Source organism: Oreochromis aureus, linkage group 7, assembly GCF_013358895.1.
Source record: "Oreochromis aureus strain Israel breed Guangdong linkage group 7, ZZ_aureus, whole genome shotgun sequence".
Taxonomy (NCBI): domain Eukaryota; kingdom Metazoa; phylum Chordata; class Actinopteri; order Cichliformes; family Cichlidae; genus Oreochromis; species Oreochromis aureus.
In genome coordinates this window covers 15,474,798-15,495,560 of record NC_052948.1, presented here as the reverse complement: position 1 = coordinate 15,495,560, position 20,763 = coordinate 15,474,798, and the positions used below count along the sequence as shown (strand labels likewise).

Below are 20,763 nucleotides of genomic sequence, written 5' to 3'. Positions count from 1 at the left end.
CCACATTAAAATTACCAACTTTACAAAAATGCATACTTTTTGTCTTCATAACAACTATATGCTGTTTTCTTGGGCTTGGGTCCTTTGATTGGCAGATGTGTTTACACAGGAAGCTTTAGCCAATAGTAGCCTGCTAGGCCTTGACTCTACTAAATTGAAGAACTAAAGTGGACCTCTCCATCTGGCCAATCCAACCTTTGATTTAATTAGGATTGCTTCTGTCTCCAAAAAACCAGCACGGTGGCTGATAAAATGCAAACGTTGCGGCTTCAAAATTAGCAGCACCACTATATACATTCTACACCTTTAATAACCACATGCTCATGGTGATCATGCATATTAGCCCAATTGAGCTGTGATGGCTAATGCTTGGTAAAAGCATGCTAGCTTTAATATTTAAAGACGCTTAATGGAGATTATTTCTACTTGATCCAATCATGATCTAGCGATAAATCTCATGGTAAAACCAGTCCAACCACCTCTTCCTATTTTCAACTGAACCATGGATTTACAGAATTGTTACACCTTTATTTTTTTTTTTACTTTCACCATAACATCAGGCTGAAATGCAAATAAAACTGAAGAAAGATGCTCTCTTGTTCACTTTTTACAAACTTGTCTCATGAGATGCTTCACAGAAGAGCAGTGTTTGATTATTTTCCAAGAATCAGCAGCTTGTCCTCTGATTTTGATTTAGCCTCTTGAATGGATGAGCTCACAGTATATTTGTACTAGTTCATTTTATTTGTAGCTGTTTTGCTCCTTTATGGGAAAAGCACAGGACGATACTGACAACAACTCCACGTGGATGTTAATAAGAAATTCAAGCATTTGATCAATCATGCTTGGCATATTCATGGTCGTCTTCCAATGAAATTTAAAGTGTTGTAAATATTTGTAAAATATCCAGTTGGTCTGCTCGCGGCTGACATGAACTTCCCCTTTTTTCTTTCTGACCCGTACAGTGAGAACGGTCTGTCTCACATCCAGGCGTGGACTGATTATTAAGCACTCATGTTTCTCATTAGGTGGATGTTAAGGGTCGTTGTTGTATTTTTGTATGACTGCAGTATTAAAAGAACATATTTATGAGTTTATATTCATACAAAATGTTTTATATGCATTTCACTGAAAGAAAGGGAACCATTGTTCTTCATGTGCTGTTTGACTGCTCTGTGCCAGATTACACTTGTATGTTTCTTTGACATGTTTTAGCCTGTTTTAAGTATTCAGCCTGAAGGGAAAGTTTGTTTCTGTGTTTCTTCTATGCCTGTGTGCTGGTTTGAAGCACAGTGTGATGCTAACAGTGTCTCTAATACTCAGTTTTAACCCTACGCCTTATGTTTTAATGCCAGTACGGCATGTTTGATTTGTGCCTGTGGTACAGAGGAAAAAAAATCCTTGTTTCTTGGAGTGCCTGTCACTACATTCAGTTAACTTATGAATAAATTCAACATGTGAAAATGACCCTTTGACTTTGACTCATTGGTTATTTAATAAATAAAGGCTCTCATGGAGTTTATGCTTATTAACACATGTACTGGGTGTGAAACAAAAAGTAATAACATGAAAATTTATATGAACTACTGATTGTGCACAATAATGAAAATGAATATTTAAAATGAGCTTTTTTTATGTGAAACATTGTGTCAAGTAGTTTGCACAGTGAAGTTGAAGTATATACAGCACTGCCCACTATACCATTTTTCTACATTGATTATATAACAGAAATACCCATAAAGGCAAAGTAAATGCAGATTTTATTTATGGTAAATTATTCATGAAAAGGGTTATTGTTCTTAGCCATAATGTACTTTTTCTTTAGCTTTAATTTTAATTGTATAAACTAATGTTGGGTAATTACAAAACTAGAGTAAAAAGTCGCAAGTTAATTTCACCAAGACTACACTGAGTACCCGGAGAGAACATCCCCAAGCCAGGTGGTGGAGTTGAACTCAGGACCAATAACTGTGCCACCGTTGCAACAGTTTAGTTTGAGAAATTTTGAGAAAGCTTTATAGCGTGAGATTCTGTGGCTGAGCAGCTCCTGTAGTAATGTAATGTTTGGGTGACCCACTTACAAAACAATAGATGCTAAATGAGATGAGAAGAAACTGATACCAAACTGAAAACATAATACAAATAAAAACTAATGTAAATACTTAACCATTGTTCCTCTGCATGTGATTGTTTTCTTTAGTTATTTCAGTCATTGCAAATGGATCTTTATTAAAAGTATGAGCTGTGTACATTGTCAAAACATGAATCAGAAAACTCTACTTAACAAGTGTATTTTTTTTAAAGATTAGTAAAGTTGAATTTGGCGTACATGTGCTGTTAATACAAATTTACTGTTAGTATTTCCTAGTACAGGACTTCATTAAGGCCTTTACACCCATTTCAAGATGCTTTCATCTGAAGTGTAAAAAGCGCTGTTATGTTTCGCAGCTTGTTGTCGTGGGGTTATGTCGTTCGTGGGATGAAGCGCATGGCCAGGCTGTGCTTGTCTTCCACCGGCTGCTGTGACAGGTTGTTGGTCTGCTTGATGCTGCTGAGCATGCAGCCTTGACGAGGACACACAGTGTACCGAGACAGGAGAGTGACCAGGATGGCCTTCATCATCACCATGGCGATGTGTTTGCCCACACAGGAACGAGGCCCGCAGCCAAAGGGCTGGAAGTAACGACTGGGTACCTGCCAAACAGAGAAAATAAAGACTCGTGTGTGTGTGTGTGTGTGTGTGTGCATGTTTGTTTGTTTGTTAAGTTTAAACCATGAAACCTTTATTGCTGAACTCCACTCGGCTCACTTACCGTTTTTTCAAAGTTCGTGAGGTTGAACTCTTTAGGTTTGGGGAAGAATTCGGTTTTGTGCATGAGGCCAGTGTTGAGAATGATGTTGGTGCCCTTCTTGATTTTTGTGCCTGCGATGTCGTTGTCCTCCAGAGCTTTCCTCATTGTGAAATCGACCACAGGATGAAACCTCAAAGACTCGTTGATGAAGCTCTCCATCACCTTCAGGCTTTGGTAATCGATATTTTCCACGTCTTTTTCATCTGAAAATAAAAGCTCTGTCAGAATACTTCTATTCACCAGAGTGAAACTGTGAATATGGAATCACTGTAAAGCTGCACTAACTCAAGATGGTGTTCATCTCCTCCACTAGCTGCAGCTCTATGTCCGGGTTCTGTTTCAGCAGCATCAGCATGAAGAAGAGGCTGATGGAAAGTGTGTCAGGGGCTGCGATCACCATCTCTAGCACACACTGCCTGACGTTATCTGCTGATAGCTCTCCGTGGTTCTGTTAAACACAATAGACGGGAATAAGAAAAGACAATCGTATCAGGGGACGACAGAAATCCGTCCAAAGAGACCGACCTGGGCGAAGATGAGCTCTGTTGCAAAGTCGAGCTCGTCGTCCAGCTTCTCGGCTTCATGAATCATCTTTTTCTTAACTTCAAGCAGGCTCTCCATTGCATCTTGCAGCTCCTGTCTGTTGGCACAAAAACCAACACAAACATTAGGTTGAAGAAATCGCAAACTACAATACTGACTTACTGTGAGGTGAGGTGTCTTACGCTGCTCTCTTATGCTTGTTGTACAGCCATCCAACCTTGAAGAATATATCTGGTTTTATTAGAACTGTTTGCCAGGTCTCAAAGTAGTTGTGAATTTTCGTCAATAAGTCTTTCTCTGAATTATTAAAAAGAACAACAAGAAAAAAATAAAAATCAGGAGATGCAGCGCCAGAGCTTATGCGTCACAATTTCTTGGAGATAGATTCCCAGAACTGCGTACTATGTACAGTAAACATGCAACTGACCATTGAACGGCACTCTGAGGAACAGCCGGTTGGAGATGTCCAACATGATGGCTCTCAGGAGATTGAGAGCATCTACATGTCCAGAGGGGTCAGTCATGTCCTGTAAGTTGTCCAGGTGTTTGGCTGCGGAGCTCACACAGATTCCTACGGTCCTCCGCAGGCCGGGTCCAGTCAGAGCTGCACAGTAACATTCCCGAGCTCCACAGTTCAAGAAAGCAATAGTCTAACCACAGTATGTGCTGTTAGTGTGTGGTAATCTCTCACCTTTAGAAAAGTATGTTCTCACTTTTTTCCAAAGCGGGACATCACTGTTGAAAATGATACCATTTCCGTACATGCCGATGCACTCGAGTCCTTTTTTGCTCCCAAATCTGGAGGTGTAGTGGGCACTCCTCAAAACGTGGTACACTTCAGAGGACCTGCAGAAGAAACTAGGCTTTACCTTTATCCTGTCAGAAAGTTTACTGTAAAACAAGTTCAGTTTACTCTAAAAAAACAAACAAAAAAGAAACACTTGCCTGCTCAAAATCAGGGTCTCCTCTCCACTTATCCACACCCGCACAATGCTCCCATATTTGTTGTTGTAGTAGTTACACGCTGTTCCAATCCCAGACCAGATGAATCTGCTGTAGGAGAGAATTGGACCGAGTCCTGCTAAGAAGAAAGGACCTGACAGAGAGAAATGGGTCATGATTTTGGGTGATGGTAGTAGACTCCCACTTCTATTGCAAATTAGCAAGAACCTTGTCTGCTTGGTTTAATTTGAGAAAGATAGTGTATTTTTTTGGGATAGCTGCCAGGCTCTGATCTTAGTATAGAAGAGAGTGGCAAGTAAGGATGGCACTCTTTGTTCTGTGTGTAACTGTTATCTGACTTCTGCATGAACCTTTTTCATCAGTACACAGGAATTTGCACCTGGAGCTGCAAAACAGAGACTCTTTGTGATAGTTTTAATAGACAAGGAACACACTCTGTGACGGTTGAGTAAACCTTGTTTTGTCATTGATGAATTGCAGACCTCCTGTGTCTATGAGGGCCATGCTTAAAAAACAGAGGGTTTCCCTTTCTTTGTCATCAGATGCTTGCTGACTTTACTCTGTATCTGATTCCTTTGCAGTGGATGGCTAAATGATATAAAAAGACACTTTGGAGCCTTTAATTGATATGATATATAAATACTTATAGTTAGTACAGTAAAGTAATTACAGTAATTACACTCTAAATACACTTCAAATTACAATTAAAAAATCCTTACCTTGTTATTTATCCAATTCTATTATTCATCCTAAATATTTCTCTATAAAGAACATATTATTATATTATTATATCCATTATATCAACATTATCTATCTATCTATCTATCTATCTATCTATCTATCTATCTATCTATCTATCTATCTATCTATCTATCTATCTATCTATCTATCTATCTATATATATATATATACATATGTATATCTATATATATATATGTTATATATATGTATATATATATATATATATATATATATATATATATATATATATATATATATATATATATATATATATATATATATATATATATATATGTGTGTGTGTATATATATATATATGCATACATAGTTCCTTATAGGAAATATTTGTTAGTGCCTCACCTGGTATGTGTGACTGTTTTCTTTGTCTCCAGGTGGTGAAAAGCAGCAACAACAGCAGCAGAAGAAGCAGGACAGCAGTGACTTCTGACGCTCTATCAGCCACCATGGGGCCAGCGGTGAGCTCCTCTACCGGCAGCATACTCTCCGTTTCTCTAACCAGGTACACCCAATGGAGCACACACACACACAGTGTGTCTGCAGTCTGTGTTCAGATCTTTTAATAAGCAGCAGACAAAACAGAAGATGATCAGCCTGTGGGTAGCCTTCCTGTTTCCTCCTCTCTAATCTCCTGTGGAGTCTGTCCTTCAGTCTGGGATGTAACATAGCACTGAGCCACATTTAACCAAAATACACCCACATCAAGCTTTATCATTAACTATTAATGATAGGTTTGTAGTGTGAACCTATTCGCTGGAACGTTCAGGACAATTTGCTACACAGCAAGAACAAGACACAAGTAGGCAACGTTCTTTGTGTTACTCATGCATGAGGGAGGCCTGCCTGGAGCCAAGTGTCGTTCCACCTACTTGACCTCCATCAGACTCTCAGCCAGGTTCCCCATAGCACTCCTTTTATTGTGGTTACTTGAATATGCATAGGGTCATTAACATATAACGGCTTACATGGATATACATGTGAACAAGGAATACCCTGCCTGTGGTTTTGTAAGTGTGTGTGTGTGTGTGTGTGTGTGTGTGTGTGTGTGTGTGTGTGTGTGTGTGTGTGTGTGTGTGTGTGTGTGTGTGTGTGTAAGCTGTTGACCAAAAGGGTCATAAAGCAGGAACAACATCCTAGGTCATAAAGAGGGTAACCTCCCCACACCCAATCTATGGTTCACCCTAGATAACACAGTGAAGCCATACAAAGGGCAGGAAGTTTTACCACATCAAACAGACCTTCACAAGGATGTTGCCTGTGATAAAACACTACAGCCCCCCACTCAGAACCTCGAGAATCTGGGGAGGGGAGAACAAAAGAATTCCTTTCAACACACAGTTAAAGTACAAATGGTAAGAATAAAAATGACAAACATTTAACAATTCACTCTAACATTTTGTATTACTGAAGTAGTTAGCATCAAATATACAGTAATTACAGACATCATTATGATTTTTTTTCTGGTATCATTAGACCTTATCTTACTTATTGTCTTTGCTATTTTCTAAACTATTAATACCTTTATAGTTATTTTACAATTACAGTATTTTGTCATATATCTTAAGTTTTTCACCACTGTGCTGCAGAAATTTGAATAACATGAATTTGTAGCTGTCAGACTGCATCAGAAGGACACTGATGAGCAGGGAAATGTGAGCTCATTATAAATAAATAGACTAAATAAGCAAGATGCCAGACACAGAAATGGATTTAATATTAAAGTCTAATATCAAACACAGTGTCTCAATTCAAGGTCCAAATATAAAATAAAAATATGTAGAAAATATAAATTAAAAAAAAAAATTAACAGTCTATGTGAGAGGTTTGCTTCATAAATCTTTGTAACAAAAAAGGTTGAAGTTCTACTTACTTCTCTTTCCTCTCCTGCTCCTGTCCAACTTAGAGTACCATTTGAAGAGGTGCAGTACTTCCTCTACTGGTTTTAAAGGTGACCAGCATCCTTTGTGCAAATAAATCCAGTGTTTCAAGTGTTTATAAATCCTTTGGCTGAGCTTTCACTTTAACGGTTGCCTGGAGACATAGTCACTTGAGGGTTACAAGCACCATGGCAGAGGAGTGAACCTGAGACACAGCAGTGCACGTCTGAACCACAAAGCAGTTTCCAGCAGAATAAAGGAGGTGCTTTCTATTCATAAGAATGGAGAACCTGCAAGGCTTTCACTGGTTGTGCTCTGCATTAGTGTTTAGATGGCCTTACTTCACATTTAGCTTTGTTGCACCCAGAGAAACCCCACTGTCCAATTCATCAACCCGGGAGGCTTTTGAAAGGGAAATTAATTAGCTGGGTCAGACTGACCTGTGACAAAGGAGGCAAGGACTTACTCAGGAGTTCAAAAAGGAAAAAGAAGAATTAAAAAATGTCATAATTATATTCTTAAAAGCTCAGTTTGAATAATTTAATCTAAAAGTGCTGTCAAAGCGATTGATTGCATGTTAGTTAGTCCAGTGTAAGAAACCATAGTTGCAAACTTGAAAAGAAAAAACACTGTTCATGGAAAGGTTTTGTGAATGAGCTGGCTTTCATGCTTGGTACCTGTGAATAGCTGGTATGCCCTGTTTAAAGATACTGGCCACACATCTAGGGGTGGATGTGTTGGTCTTGCTCTGAAATTAGCAATAGAAGCTACACTGACCTCTTCCCCCCACCCACCAAAAAAAGCATCAAATCAATACAAGTGGAAAAAAATATGTAACGTTGCCTATTTATGAAACTTTCAATTTTGAAATTCATATTGCAATGAATAGAAAAAAACAAAACCCTTTCATAAAAAGGATATTCTGACACCCACGCACGTACATCCGCACACTCGCAGACATTTGCTGAAAGCTCTCTGAAAGTTCTTTTGTAGATCCCAACAATGTGTCCCTTGTTCCCAGCTTATTTATTCCACTTCCATGTAATTTTGAGTAGGACAGGCTAGTGAAAATGCTGAAGAAAAGAGGCACCAGAATGATGGGAAGCCCTGCGCTGTCTGTGTCATTCTGGAAATATGTCCATTAGCTGCATTTAAATCATGCAAGCCTACAGATTTCAACAGTCTTGCAGATGTTTGTTATTATGCAATGCATCACGTGTCTCTCTCTCTCTGTAGTTCCAGGCAGATTTTGACATGTTTATTCCTCTCCAACAGCTCTACTGTGGTTTCTCTCTGACGTGTCATCTGCTGGCAGGTGTTCAGAAATGTGCTGTATGTGCTTCTGAATTACACAGCCCGGATCACTGTGCAGCAGAGGACCAAGGAACGGGGCACAAACATGAAAGAGGGAAGTGGCGTTTCTCCCATGTGGAAAGTGTTGCTGGTGGGGATGTGCGTGCTGCTGCTCCTGAGCACGGCAGGTTTAGTGTTTCTGCTGTTTCGGCAGAAAGAGTTGGCAGACGAGCTGTTTAGGCTGGAGTCCCAGCTGCAGGAGCTGACAGAGAGCTGCAGGTTGCGGGCGGGAATCCTGCCCATCGACCCCGGAGAGGCCCGAGAGTTCAGGAAGCTCCACCGCCGCAGGAGAAACCAGGAAGAAGATCCAACGCAAAGCCAAGATCAGAAGGATATGCTGATGCTCATGACATACTCTATGGTTCCTGTAAGACACCAGCATGCTTGGATGTTTCTGTAGGACTGTGAATACTAATGCTACATGTTGTTTGCTCTATTATGACAAAAACTGAGTTATGAATCTCTGAATATATATTATGAAACCGAAGAGAGGAGGAATTTTTTATTTTTCAAGAGTTTGCTGTCATCTTTAATACGATTATGTGAGGCATCTCCTTGCAATCCAAGGAATCCAGGAGTCTGTTGTAGCCATTAACAAATTTCTGTTTTTGAGTGCTTCCTGGAAAAGTACTTTGTGCAGTGGAGTGTGACTGCTCCTCCCTCGGCTCCACTTTCTTCCACTACAAACTGGCATTTCTTCAAAGCCGTGCTACTGTATACTTTGTGAGGGAGCCGGGTCTGCACATTGTTTTCATTATCAATTACTCTTCACTTTCAGTTTGTTTCATCTAAAGCCTAAAGATTAAAAAAACAGCAGAGATTTAAGAAGCTGGAGTGAGAAAATTTTAGGGATTTTAGTTGTTGTTGTTATAATCTAACTGCTTCAGCTCTGTTAACGAGAATGATTCTTTTGCTGGATTTTGGGAGTAAACACTGTTACATTTTTAGGTGTGACACAACCGGTTTTGCTGAACATGGCAAAAGATTAAAATATAGACCTTTAGAAAACACCCTGTGCTTTCTGTGTTAACAGGGCCTACTTAAAATGGCCCTATATGTGGTTAACTTACACCTAAATCAAAACTTTCCTCATGCCTGTCTTTTTCTGTTTTCAGGTCAAAGCCTTCACAGACATGTGCAGGAGCTCCAAAGGAATTTGTTTAACAGGTGCACGTCATAAAAACATGCATCTCCACAGTTTTCATTTGCATATTTACTGCCCTTAGTTGTTGTTTTTTTTTAAATATGTGAACTGTTTTTTCCTTTCCAGGCCCACCTGGACCGCCAGGTAAAAACTGAAATTTTAATTTACTGAGTAAATTTACTCAAATTATGCTAAATTCCAACTGCATTACAAAGTGTTTTTGTTCTGTCAGGTGAACCCGGTTCACCTGGACCAGCGGGTCCACCGGGGCCAGAGGGGAGACGAGGAAGAAAAGGTGAGAACTTTTATATGTCTAAGAAATCTGAGAACCCATCTCCTCTCCCATTCAGCGAAAAGCTGTATGAAAAAAACAAACAAACATTTGGAGAACAGAAGCTTCTCATGCATTTCAAACAGTCTTTTATTGTTCCTGCTGTGATTGCACAACACGAGCATCCCACTCACTGTCTGCAAGAAACTTGTATTTAGCTGCCACATAGCTGTTTACTGCAGTGGGATAAGTGTTTGCTGCGCTGATTAGCACTGATTAGCCCAAATTATAGTATTTTTGTTGTTTTGAAACTGAAAATCGCAGTGTGGGCAAAGTTTTTTTTTTTTTTAACTTTCACTCATTCACTGTATTGTTTTAACAACTCTGCATGGCTTAAACTCACTGAGATTTAGAAAAGATTTAGGTTTTTGAACTAACATGAAGCTCTTGATGAATACTCAAGGAGCCTGACATTACCTTAACAGACTTGTGTTTTGCCACACTGTTAACTGTTATTGGTTCCTTTTCCTTCCTTCAACTCTTCAGTCTTTTTGTGATGTGCGAAACATATGCTCAGTAGGGCTAATCCTTACTTCTCTTTTCTGAGCTGAGTAGCTTTTCTCATTTTTCAGGCCTGCTTCCAGAACAAAATAACTGGGTGTGCATCACAGGTTAATGAGGGTGATCTCTGCCCATACAGCTCACTAGAGCTACCTGAAAAACCCAGTGTTCTAATTTCCATCAAAAAAACACACCTTTATTGTGTCTTGTGTCCTGTCTCCCTCCACTCACTCCCCAACCAGTTATGACAGATGGCTGCCACTCCCCGAGCCTGGCTTCCTGTTAAAAGGTCGTTTTTCTTTCCCACTGTCCCCAAGTGCTTGCTTATATCACCTCGATTGCGGTTGTTGGTTGTTGTGATTTAATGGTATAAAAATTAAATTTAACTGAATTGAATACATTTGAGGCATCACAAGTCATTATTAAGGGTAAAACAGTTATATATCAACAATTAATAGAGTAGCCCACATCACGGCATTCCTTGTTCTTTTATTGTTTTTGTTACTTCTGTGCCAGATTCCTGTACTTACCTTATACCTTATAACAGGATGCAGCTGGTCTAAAACTCTGCAGTAAGAGTACTTACAGGGAGTAGAGAGAGAGGTGATATTTCTGTAATAATAACGTCTTTTCATTAGTTTCCCGTTAAATCTAGAACTGAATTACAATCCTGCTCAATCGCACTCTGACACGTTATAGAGCTCATGGTGCCATATTATGTAGATAGCACTAGAGGGCAGACTTACTTCTGATCCTCACATTTTCAGCATTTCAGTGGGAGGCAGAGCCATCAGATATCATGCTGCTCTCCTTTGAAACCAGCTCCCAGTTTGGGCTTGTGAGGCAGACACCATCTCTACTTTCAAGATTAGTTTTAAAACGGTTCTTTTTGATAAAGTCTGTAGTTAGGGCTGAATCAGGTGACCCTGAACCATCACTTAGATCAAAGGGCCACAAACATTGCATGCCATTAACTCCCTGTGCTTTCAGCAGAAGTCTCTGGCTCTGGAGCTGAATGTTTCTGACTCAGCCAACCTCCTTTGTTTTAATTGTCTCCTTGACCTATTTTCTCCTCTCTCCCTTTAACCCAACCAGTCAAGGCTGATGGGTGCTCTCCATAAGTGTGGCCCAGGCCTTACAATGTAAAAACAGTCTGAGATGATTTATGTTTTGACTTTTCACTATGTAAATATAATTGGTTTAATCTTAAAGAGTCTATGTTAGCAGTATTGTAGTTAGGTCTGTTTTGCACATCATATTTCTAATCATCTGTGAACATAAAGGTCTTCCTGGTCCACCTGGTCCACCCTGCTCCGCCTGTTGTTCCACTGACGTGAAAAACAAGATTACTGAAGGAAGTATTCGTCAAATTCACGCATGGAGAGGTAGGAATAATGCCACAATAAACCAGAGGACCAAGGACCGCAAACATGATAAGAAAACTGAGTGATCATTCAAAAACAACAGTGTTGGCTGACCTGAAGAGTGTTTAGTTGCTTTTGTTCACTGTATATTTGATTAGTAGTAGTTAAAAATCACTTGTTTGTCCACCATGATATTAAGCAGTGTAACATACACAGTTTTAGTTGTTTTACCACAAAGTTAAATCTTTTCCCGTCTCTCCTCACAAATCAGACTGGTCAAAGGCATGATTAATGCCAAGATTTTAAAATCACAGGAGCCATTCTCCTACAGAAACAAGATTTAAGACTGTTTTTTAGATTTTAATTTAAACTCTTTAAATGTCTGGATTTGTTTCAGGCATGCTGACCTTAAAGATAAGTTCCCGACACACTGGTCATAGAGGTGTCCATTAGCCTGATCGACAACCATCCATTCATTCATCCATCTTCTGATTGTTTAGGGTTAGAGCTGGGCTAGAGTCAGAGTCAGGGTGATCACTGATGATGACTTAGACCTCACAGGGTTAAAATTAGAAGCTAATGAAGCAACATAGAAAACAACAAGTTGCCAAGTATATATGTATGTCTGTATGGGTAGATGGATGGTGTGTGCTTTTTAATTGCTCTAAGATAAGGGTAGCAATTTATGTCCCTTTTTTTTCTTCACAGAATCACCGACACCACGTCCAGCTGATAACACCACTAATGTTTTGAATGTTAGTGGCACAAATATAAAATTAGGTTAGTTACCACTGTGAGCGATAAGGAGTCTTGTTTGGCAGACTAATATTTGACTAAGAAAGAGCATCAAACTCAACATCTTTTATTTCCTAGATTTTGGTTCTTTTTATCCAAACCACAGCCAAGACGCCTTCAATGATACCAAAAAAGAAAATGTCACAGAGGTCCCAGCAGGCGAGAGGTCCCAATCATCAGCAGGTAAGAAGTGCTAAACTATAATGACAGTGAGCGTAGCCACGATCATTTGTTTTTTGTGTCACAACTGAAAATGCTGCAGAATTGTAAATGTCTCCTTTTATCCTCCAGGCCTGCTGAGTGTAGCCTTAGGCAACAACAGCGACTCCTTCAGAAATGTTACTGTTACTACAGTGGAAAGTGGTAAGAAAATGTCAGAGTATGCTGTGTGTGTATGGGCTCAAAATGTGGTCATAAATATTTTGTACTTGTAAATCAGTTTTGTACTTGTAAATCAGGATTTGTATGTGTAAAAAGAATTTGTGCGTGCGTAAAAAAGATTTGTATGTGTAAAAAAGATTTGTGTGTGCGTAAAAAAGATTTGTATGTGTAAAAAAGATTTGTATGTGTAAAAAAGATTTGTGTGTGGACTTAGCCAAAAAAACACCTGCAAGTTACAAGTACGAATTTTGACCCTATTTTTCTTCCTGTCATCTGATTGGTCAATGTCATGTCAATCACAAATGTAACAATCCAATCAGAGAACAGATGGGTTTGGCTGTCGGAGGGGCACTTTTTTGAACTGCAGGTCCTTGAAGGGAATAAATGCCCTTTTACATGCCAACCCAGCGTTTTCCTTCATCACCACGAAGGAAAACAGTCTGTGGTCGTCTGAGTTTGGTGATTTTTGTGTCACAGGTCTACGTGCTTAATACAGGGACTTCCACAGCCTTTTCAACAGCGCTGCGGACCGCGGGGGGGGGGGCAGTGTTTTGGAAATGACAGTCTTCATTACAAAGCTTTCTTCGTTATGCATTAGCATACATGTTTTTATTGAACATTTCAAGAACTAGCAAAAAAACCAGAAACTGTTGTAGAGGACATAAAGTCAGAGATAGGAACGACAAGGAGCAGGTGCATCTAGTACAGGTAGAGCTGCTGCAAAAACCCACAGAGCTCAGCAGCCAGCGCAACAAATTCTGGATCCTTTGCTTTTAGTTAGCAGTTAGCATTAGCAGCACATCCTGCGTCCGATGTGAAAGGACCTTTATGCTGCGCACTGTGACTCACACAGCAATGGTCCCGGGTCAGCCCTGACTTTGTGTTAAACTAATCCTAAAGTAATAATGGTATTTCTAACCACTGATATACCACAACTTTATCCTTTCAACAGCTGCTGAAAGTAAGGGGACCTAGCTGCTATCGGATATTTATATAGAGATCCTCCAGCTTCAAACTGTATTACCCAAGGACCTGCAGTTCAAAAAAGTGCCCCTCCGACAGCCAAACCCATCTGTTCTCTGATTGGATTGTTACATTTGTGATTGACATGACATTGACCAATCAGATGACAGGAAGAAAAATAGGGTCAAAATTCGTACTTGTAACTTGCAGGGGTTTTTTTGGCTGAGTCCACACACAAATCTTTTTACACATACAAATCTTTTTTACGCACGCACAAATTCTTTTTACACATACAAATCCTGATTTACAAGTACAAAACTGATTTACAAGTACAAAATATTTATGACCACATTTTGAGCCCATATGTGTGTGCTCTCAGTAATGCCACATCACTTCAGAACACAAATAAAAATGGTTGAATAATTGCATTTCCCTCTCAATTAAGCCTCAAATGGGATCTTTTATGCTCATTTCCATTTTGGCTCAAAAGGATTTGAAACTTTGGCCACATATACAGTATAATACTGTATCTGGATTCATATAAAACATTTATGGTTATGCTGATCATGTTTCTTTTCTGCAGAGTGGGTATCACCTCACCCAGATTACCAAAGTGACAACGTGACTGAAATCAATCCAGAAAATGTTACAGAAGCACCAATGAATTTATTAGCAGGTTAATATTTATACTCATTCATTGTACAAGCAAATCTTTATTTCCCACTATACTCATTGTATTGGATTTCCTCTTTAATTCCACAGTGTTACCGACACCAGGTGAGCCTCATGATGCTAGAAATGCTCTCTCTGAGGAACCATTAGACACATATTTGAAAGCTGGTAAGAAACCATTTGAGTGTCGGAGTGTCTCTGCTAAGATATTTAAGAGACGGCTGAATGTTTTATAACTAATGTTAACAAATTCATATAGATTTCTACAAACTAGACATTTACTATCACCTAATAACTGGAAACACTAAAACTGTTGAATTATGTGATTTTAAATTACACACGATATGCCATAAAGATTGTTTGCTGTTTGAAATAAACCAGCAAGTTTCTTCTACGATTATGGTAAAGTGTGTGTCCAATCGTCCAGTGACATCTTCTACGTTCCTTCTGCAGAATCACCAACAGCACATCCAGCTGAAAACTTCATAGATGCTTTGAATGTCTCTGACTCTGAGAAACTGGACAATAAGACAGAATCAGGTAAATGATCAAGACCATAAAACCTAAATTTGAATATATGAAAAATGTATTTAAACCCCACAGTTTAAACCCCCCCCCCAAAACATTCTAGAGCATTCACCGTTTTATGAAGATTACAGCTACAGCACAGCGATTCTTACAGACCCCGAAGTCATCACAAAGGCAGCAGGAAAATTAACAGGTATTAAACTCTAAAACATCCTCTTTTTGTCTCTTTGGAAGTGCTTTCACTGTATAGGCCCCAGTGATGGAGATCTAAACAGTGCTGCATTTAACAACAGTAAAAACAGGTGTGTTTTTAAAATGCTCCTGTTCTAAGTGTATAGGCTCATAATTGGTTTGATTAGTTTTACTGGCTGCAGATACATTACTCGCTCACAATCGTTCACAAGCTGACGTTAAAACTGACTAACAGACTGTGTACTAATATCTTTTAGACGTCTTTGAATACTTACCTTAGTTATATAGTATTATATTATCATTTCATATTTTTAATCCATACTTATTTACTTCATTTGCTTTCAGATTGTTTTTTAAAACTTGTTTTTAATCCTAATTTGATCATACTGTATTCTATGTTACTGAGCTCTATTTATTTAAGCTACTTAATCATGTCTGCTGTGTTTAACTTGATTTTAAATTCTATGAAAAAAGATTTTCCCAATTTTGGGATAAAACTAAAATGCAAGTTAAATTTTTCCTAAGAATGGGAAACTGTTTAAAATATTTGCAGCAGAGTATGAATTTGAGCTCCAAATTGAAGCAATTAACTATTCAAATATATAATTTTTCTAATGTGTGCACCAACTTCTCTTTTTTTCTGAAGAATCACCAACAGATCGTCCAGCTGCAAACACCAGAGGAGGTATGAACATTTCTAACCCCGAGAAACTTCTGACACAAACACAAAAAATTCACCAGGACTAATTAATGACAACATTTTAATTTCTCTAGACACAAAACCATTTATGCACAACTTTAATGATACCAACACTGAAAATGTTACAAATGGACCAGTACAATTATTACCAGGTAATAAGTCTTGTGCTTTGAATTATTAACTGCACGTCCTCCTCTTGTTGTGCTTGGTATGCAAAGAAGAAGTGTTGAACTTTGTTGTCTTCACAGCTCCACCTGATGCAGATATAAATAGTGACTCCTCTAATGGCAGCAAAACTTTCATTAAAGCAACCCTGAAAACGGGTAAATTCACGGTGTTTAAAGTTCAATGATGTTTTATGTTTCTGTAGTAAATGTTTTGGGGTGGTAAGAGCTTTATCTCTTAAACATCATTAAATATGAAAATATGTAGTTTAGGGTTTTTATTTTTTATCTCATGAACAGTGGGAGAAATTTAACCAGGAGTGAGAAACCAATTTTTAAATATTACTTGTATACAAATCTAATGTGTGCAGCAGAAACTGTAGTTACATCTTGTGTTTCTTCCTGAAGAATCACCAACAGTGTATCCTCTTCAGAAAACCACCACAGATGCTTTGAATGTCTCTGAATCTGAGAAACATCTGGGCATGAAAGTGAAAACAGGTAAATCGACAAAGACTGCAAAGGCAAACCTAAGTTTGAATATATTAAAAAACAAAATTCAACCTAATACTTATTTTTTAATATCATAGAACCAGTAACATTTGATGAGGATGAAAGCCAGGGGACCTTGAATGATACAGAAACTAAAGGACCAGTAATGATGTCAACAGGTATGAAATCATTGCTTTGGATTATGAAATATCCTCTTTTACTTTGGATATTATTAATAACAAATTGCTGAACTTAATCATTTCACTCTAATCCTGAATAAATATCCAAAATGGTGCCCGAGCTGCTGATAAAATCAGGAGCTATGCTGACTCAAGGTTCAATATTTAGCTAAACCTTAAATATCTTAACCTTTTACATTCAGTGACAGGAAGCTCAAGCTTATAAGGACTGGTTGATTCTAGTTGGTGTGCCAGCTCTTCTAGTAAAAGTTTTCTTTCTTTTTGTAGAATCACCAACAGAACATTCAGCAGAAAACTCCAGAGGTGCTTTGAATGTTTCTGACTCTGAGAAACTTTCAGATGCAACAACAGAACTTGGTAAACCTCAAATGAGACAAACCTCAGTTTGACTATATACAGAGAAAATGCTAAAGGCATTTTTTTTTTCTTTAAATTTTCCAGAGTCCTTAAATTTGGATCAAAATGACAGCCAGGGCTCCTGGAATGATACCGACACTGCAAATGTCACAGAGGGGCCAGTAAGAGTATTAATAGGTAGGAAATCATCTGCTTTGAATGGTTAAGTTACTTCTTTCATAATAAAAGTTCTGAACGTGGTTGCAATTTCACTCTGCAGCCCCACATGATCCCAACATAAAGAGTGATACATTTAATGGCAGGAGAACCATCATTAAAACAAGCACAATAGCAGGTAAAAACTGCCACACTGGATCTGATTATGGTTATACTGTTTATATGTGGACTAACTCATTCATATCTTTGTATCTACAGTAACACCAACACCACATACAGCTGAAAACACCAGAGATGCTTTTACTGTTCCTGGTTCTAAAAAGGATGCAGACAAAACAGTAGAACCTGGTAAAACATTAAGACACTAGAGATAAACCGAAGTCTAAATATATGAAAAAAGGAGGAAAAAAAACAAGAGAGTAAGCACTCTACTTTGTTTTCTAGAGCTAAAATCAGCTGATAAAGATGTTGCCTTCAATGTTGCTAAACGAAATGCTACAGAGGCACCAGTGACACGATTTAGAGGTAAGACTAACACACTCGTTATGAACGTTACTCTCATAGCGTTATTTATTTATATGGAATATTTCATGCTATTTATATTGGAGTCTTGATTTTTGCTGGAACATTTGGATGGTATGGTTAGAAATTTATGTAAACACCATGTGACAGCATGGATCTTTGGGCCCCTTAGTACGAGTTGAACATCATTAAACACCACGGCCTACCCGAGTATTATTGCTGATCATGTCCATGTGCTTATGACCACAGTGTACACATCTTCTGAATGGCTGCTTCTAGCAAACTGGTTAATTGACATGACTCAAATGGGCTCCACATTCACCAGAACTCTTTCCAATGGAGCACGACTGGGATATGTTGGGTGGGAGGTTCATATTATGGATATGCAGCTGACAAATTTGCAGCAACTGTGTGTTGCTATCATATCAATATGGACCAAAATCTCTGAGTGTTGTTTACAACACCTTGTTGAATCTATGCCCCTCCAAAGGCGTGAAGGAAAAAGAGGGCCTATCACAGTGCCAGTAGGTTGTGCCTAATATGGTGTTTTTTAAACTATAACATCATTAGAATCTCTATACACTCTTTCATTTTTTTTCCAATTTAAAGGTTCACTTTCTGAAGAACTGGATAAAAACAGAGACACTTTCAATAACAGTGGAAACGTCAACGATAAACCCATGACAACTGGTGAGAAATGGCCACGTGTCCCACCTCAATACTGACACTTCACTTTGTTGCAAGGCTCAATAAAAAATAGTATTGATAATTTATAGTCACCTCACACAAAAATACAAAGTAATGATCACTTGCTATGACTCAAACAACATAAATATTTACATTAAACATAATCTTTCATTTTTTTTTTCAGATTCTTCAAATAAGCTCTGGTCTGATAATAAGATCAGTGTGACCACCGGTGACAAATCAACAGAAAGTGGTTAGAGACTTGCTAAATTGAGCTTCAAATCATGCCATTATCTAATTATCTTCTACTGTATAGTTTACTGAAATACAAAAGTGTGTGTGTTTTTTTTGTTTAGAGTGTATTATTAAAAGCATAAAATGCTCAGAGAAGCCCACTGAAATGGAAAGCACCTATGGAGCCTGGATGTCAGACGCGTCGCAGCTGGATGAAGATCGGTACTGGCTGGCCGATCATTTTTCAGGTGACTTACACAACATCCATGAATTCTCACTTCATAACAGACTTTTGAGAGTTATTTGATTGGATTTAATGCGAAAACTTTTGTCACCAGGTCGACATTTGCAGGAGTATCACAACCTTTCAACGCTGCAAAACCCTAAAAACACTACAGACACCAAGAGGTTCTACCAGGGGTGTGGCCATGTTGTTTATAAAGGATCATTTTACTACCACAACGGTGGAAAAAACAGACTTATAAAGTAAGTGCTTGTAGTAAACATCTGCACCTGTCTTGAGGCGTTTGATGCTTCCAACATTTATTTAATGGTCAATATTTTTAATTTTTACAGATTTGGTCTGAAAAAGAAGATAACGCAGATTCTGACCATGCCAGACACCAGATATCACAACCTGAATTATCTTTTTCGAAACTCAAAGACATACTTCAAGTTTGCTGTGGATGAAAGTGGACTGTGGGTCATCTTTGCCTCAAACGCAGATGACAGCACACTGGTCGCAAAGCTCAACGATGACACATTCTCTATAGAGTCTGTCATAAACACCAACTACCCAACGGCTAAAGCAGGAAATGCTTTCATTGTGTGTGGGGTGCTGTATTTTACAGATGACAAAGACAGAAGGGTGACATATGCCTATGATTTAAAGAAAGAGAGTCCTGTGGATGCAGGTTTTGATATAAGATCAGGTAATGGAATCTTGGCTATGCTGTCGTACTATCCCAACAAAAAGCTTTTGTACGTGTGGGACAACAAAAGTGTGAATACCTGCAGAGTTAAATTCAAAAAGACCTAAAAATAAATAATCAAACTCTATGACATCATGCAGTTGGATTCACAAAGCATTGTATGGTTTAGTTTTGTCACAATATACAGGTAAATAATTGCGCAATTTTTCTTTTTGTGTGCTTTTCAGTTTAGTTTGTAAAAAACAACCAAAAACCAAAGACCAATAGTATTCATAGCAACGTATATTTTTGTATTTTTCTGTAGACCGACTTCTGTACTGAAAGTCTTATAATCCGGTCAAATAAAAGGTGTGTGAGACCTCTTTAAAAATAATCAGGTTCTGCTGTGTCAACATGATGTTTAGCATTTTTCACTTCTCTCGAGAGCCTGCCTTAATGAGTATGTGGATGTGACAAAGCTATCTGAATACATGAAGGTGGTGTACAGGTGGTGGTGGACGGCAGAAGCTCACAATCCAAGTTTTGTCCAGGAGCCTGAAGAGATGACACACTGGAACAGCTAACTCTGCGGCTGGGTTGAGACATTTGAAATCAGACTTTCAGTGTACATTTATATGAGTAGTTTTTGTTTGCATGTCTTACTTTGTACAACTGACTGGGAGAAAAGTTGTAACCTTACACATACACTCATTGGCTAATTTTTAGGTACACTTTGCTAGTACCGGGCTGGACCTCCTTTTGCTTTCAGAACTGCCTTAATTACCATACAAATGTTGCAGTATAAACTAAGAACCATTAAATCAGGTAATGTTTGTTCAGAACTTCTGTTGTTTAATTTTGGTGAGCATTTGTGAATTCAATGTAGACAGGAGAGGCAGTCTTGAGTGTTATGTTAACACAAGTGATGTCAAACCTATAGCCCATATTTCTGAGAGTATTCTTCATTTCTTTCTTTGTTTAAAGTTACATGCATTAAAATGTCAAACTACCTCTCATGAGTACCAAGGCTTTGTTAAACTTCTAGATAATAATGCATACTGAATCTGAACTGAGCCTATCAAATAACAAAGTGTGACTGAAACGACTGTTAACAGGTTACAA

At 38.4% G+C, this 20,763-nt stretch overlaps 2 protein-coding genes across 2 annotated transcripts; one reads left to right on the top strand and one right to left on the bottom strand.

Moving 5' to 3' along the window:
• Nucleotides 1-2,190: 2,190 nt before the first annotated feature.
• Nucleotides 2,191-7,369, bottom strand: LOC116326742 (brain aromatase-like). The gene is made up of 10 exons (XM_039615679.1): nt 6,988-7,369; nt 5,460-5,673; nt 4,341-4,491; nt 4,087-4,241; nt 3,823-3,999; nt 3,578-3,692; nt 3,378-3,492; nt 3,138-3,300; nt 2,814-3,055; nt 2,191-2,694 (listed from the first exon to the last, which is right to left on the bottom strand). Exons 2-10 carry the CDS (start codon nt 5,596-5,598, stop codon nt 2,464-2,466), a joined length of 1,488 nt encoding a protein of 495 aa, XP_039471613.1. The 5' UTR covers nt 5,599-5,673; nt 6,988-7,369; the 3' UTR covers nt 2,191-2,463.
• Nucleotides 7,370-8,203: 834 nt separating this feature from the next.
• On the top strand, nt 8,204-20,651 carry LOC116326741. The gene is made up of 27 exons (XM_031748144.2): nt 8,204-8,714; nt 9,463-9,514; nt 9,618-9,635; nt 9,724-9,786; nt 11,607-11,708; nt 12,396-12,467; nt 12,561-12,665; nt 12,774-12,845; nt 14,410-14,502; nt 14,589-14,666; nt 14,952-15,038; nt 15,130-15,219; nt 15,865-15,903; nt 15,993-16,070; nt 16,167-16,241; nt 16,491-16,583; nt 16,673-16,753; nt 17,042-17,131; nt 17,216-17,308; nt 17,391-17,465; nt 17,546-17,635; nt 17,732-17,812; nt 18,419-18,499; nt 18,681-18,749; nt 18,853-18,978; nt 19,069-19,216; nt 19,307-20,651. Exons 1-27 carry the CDS (start codon nt 8,394-8,396, stop codon nt 19,767-19,769), a joined length of 2,835 nt encoding a protein of 944 aa, XP_031604004.1. The 5' UTR covers nt 8,204-8,393; the 3' UTR covers nt 19,770-20,651.
• The last annotated feature ends 112 nt before the right edge of the window (nt 20,652-20,763 follow it).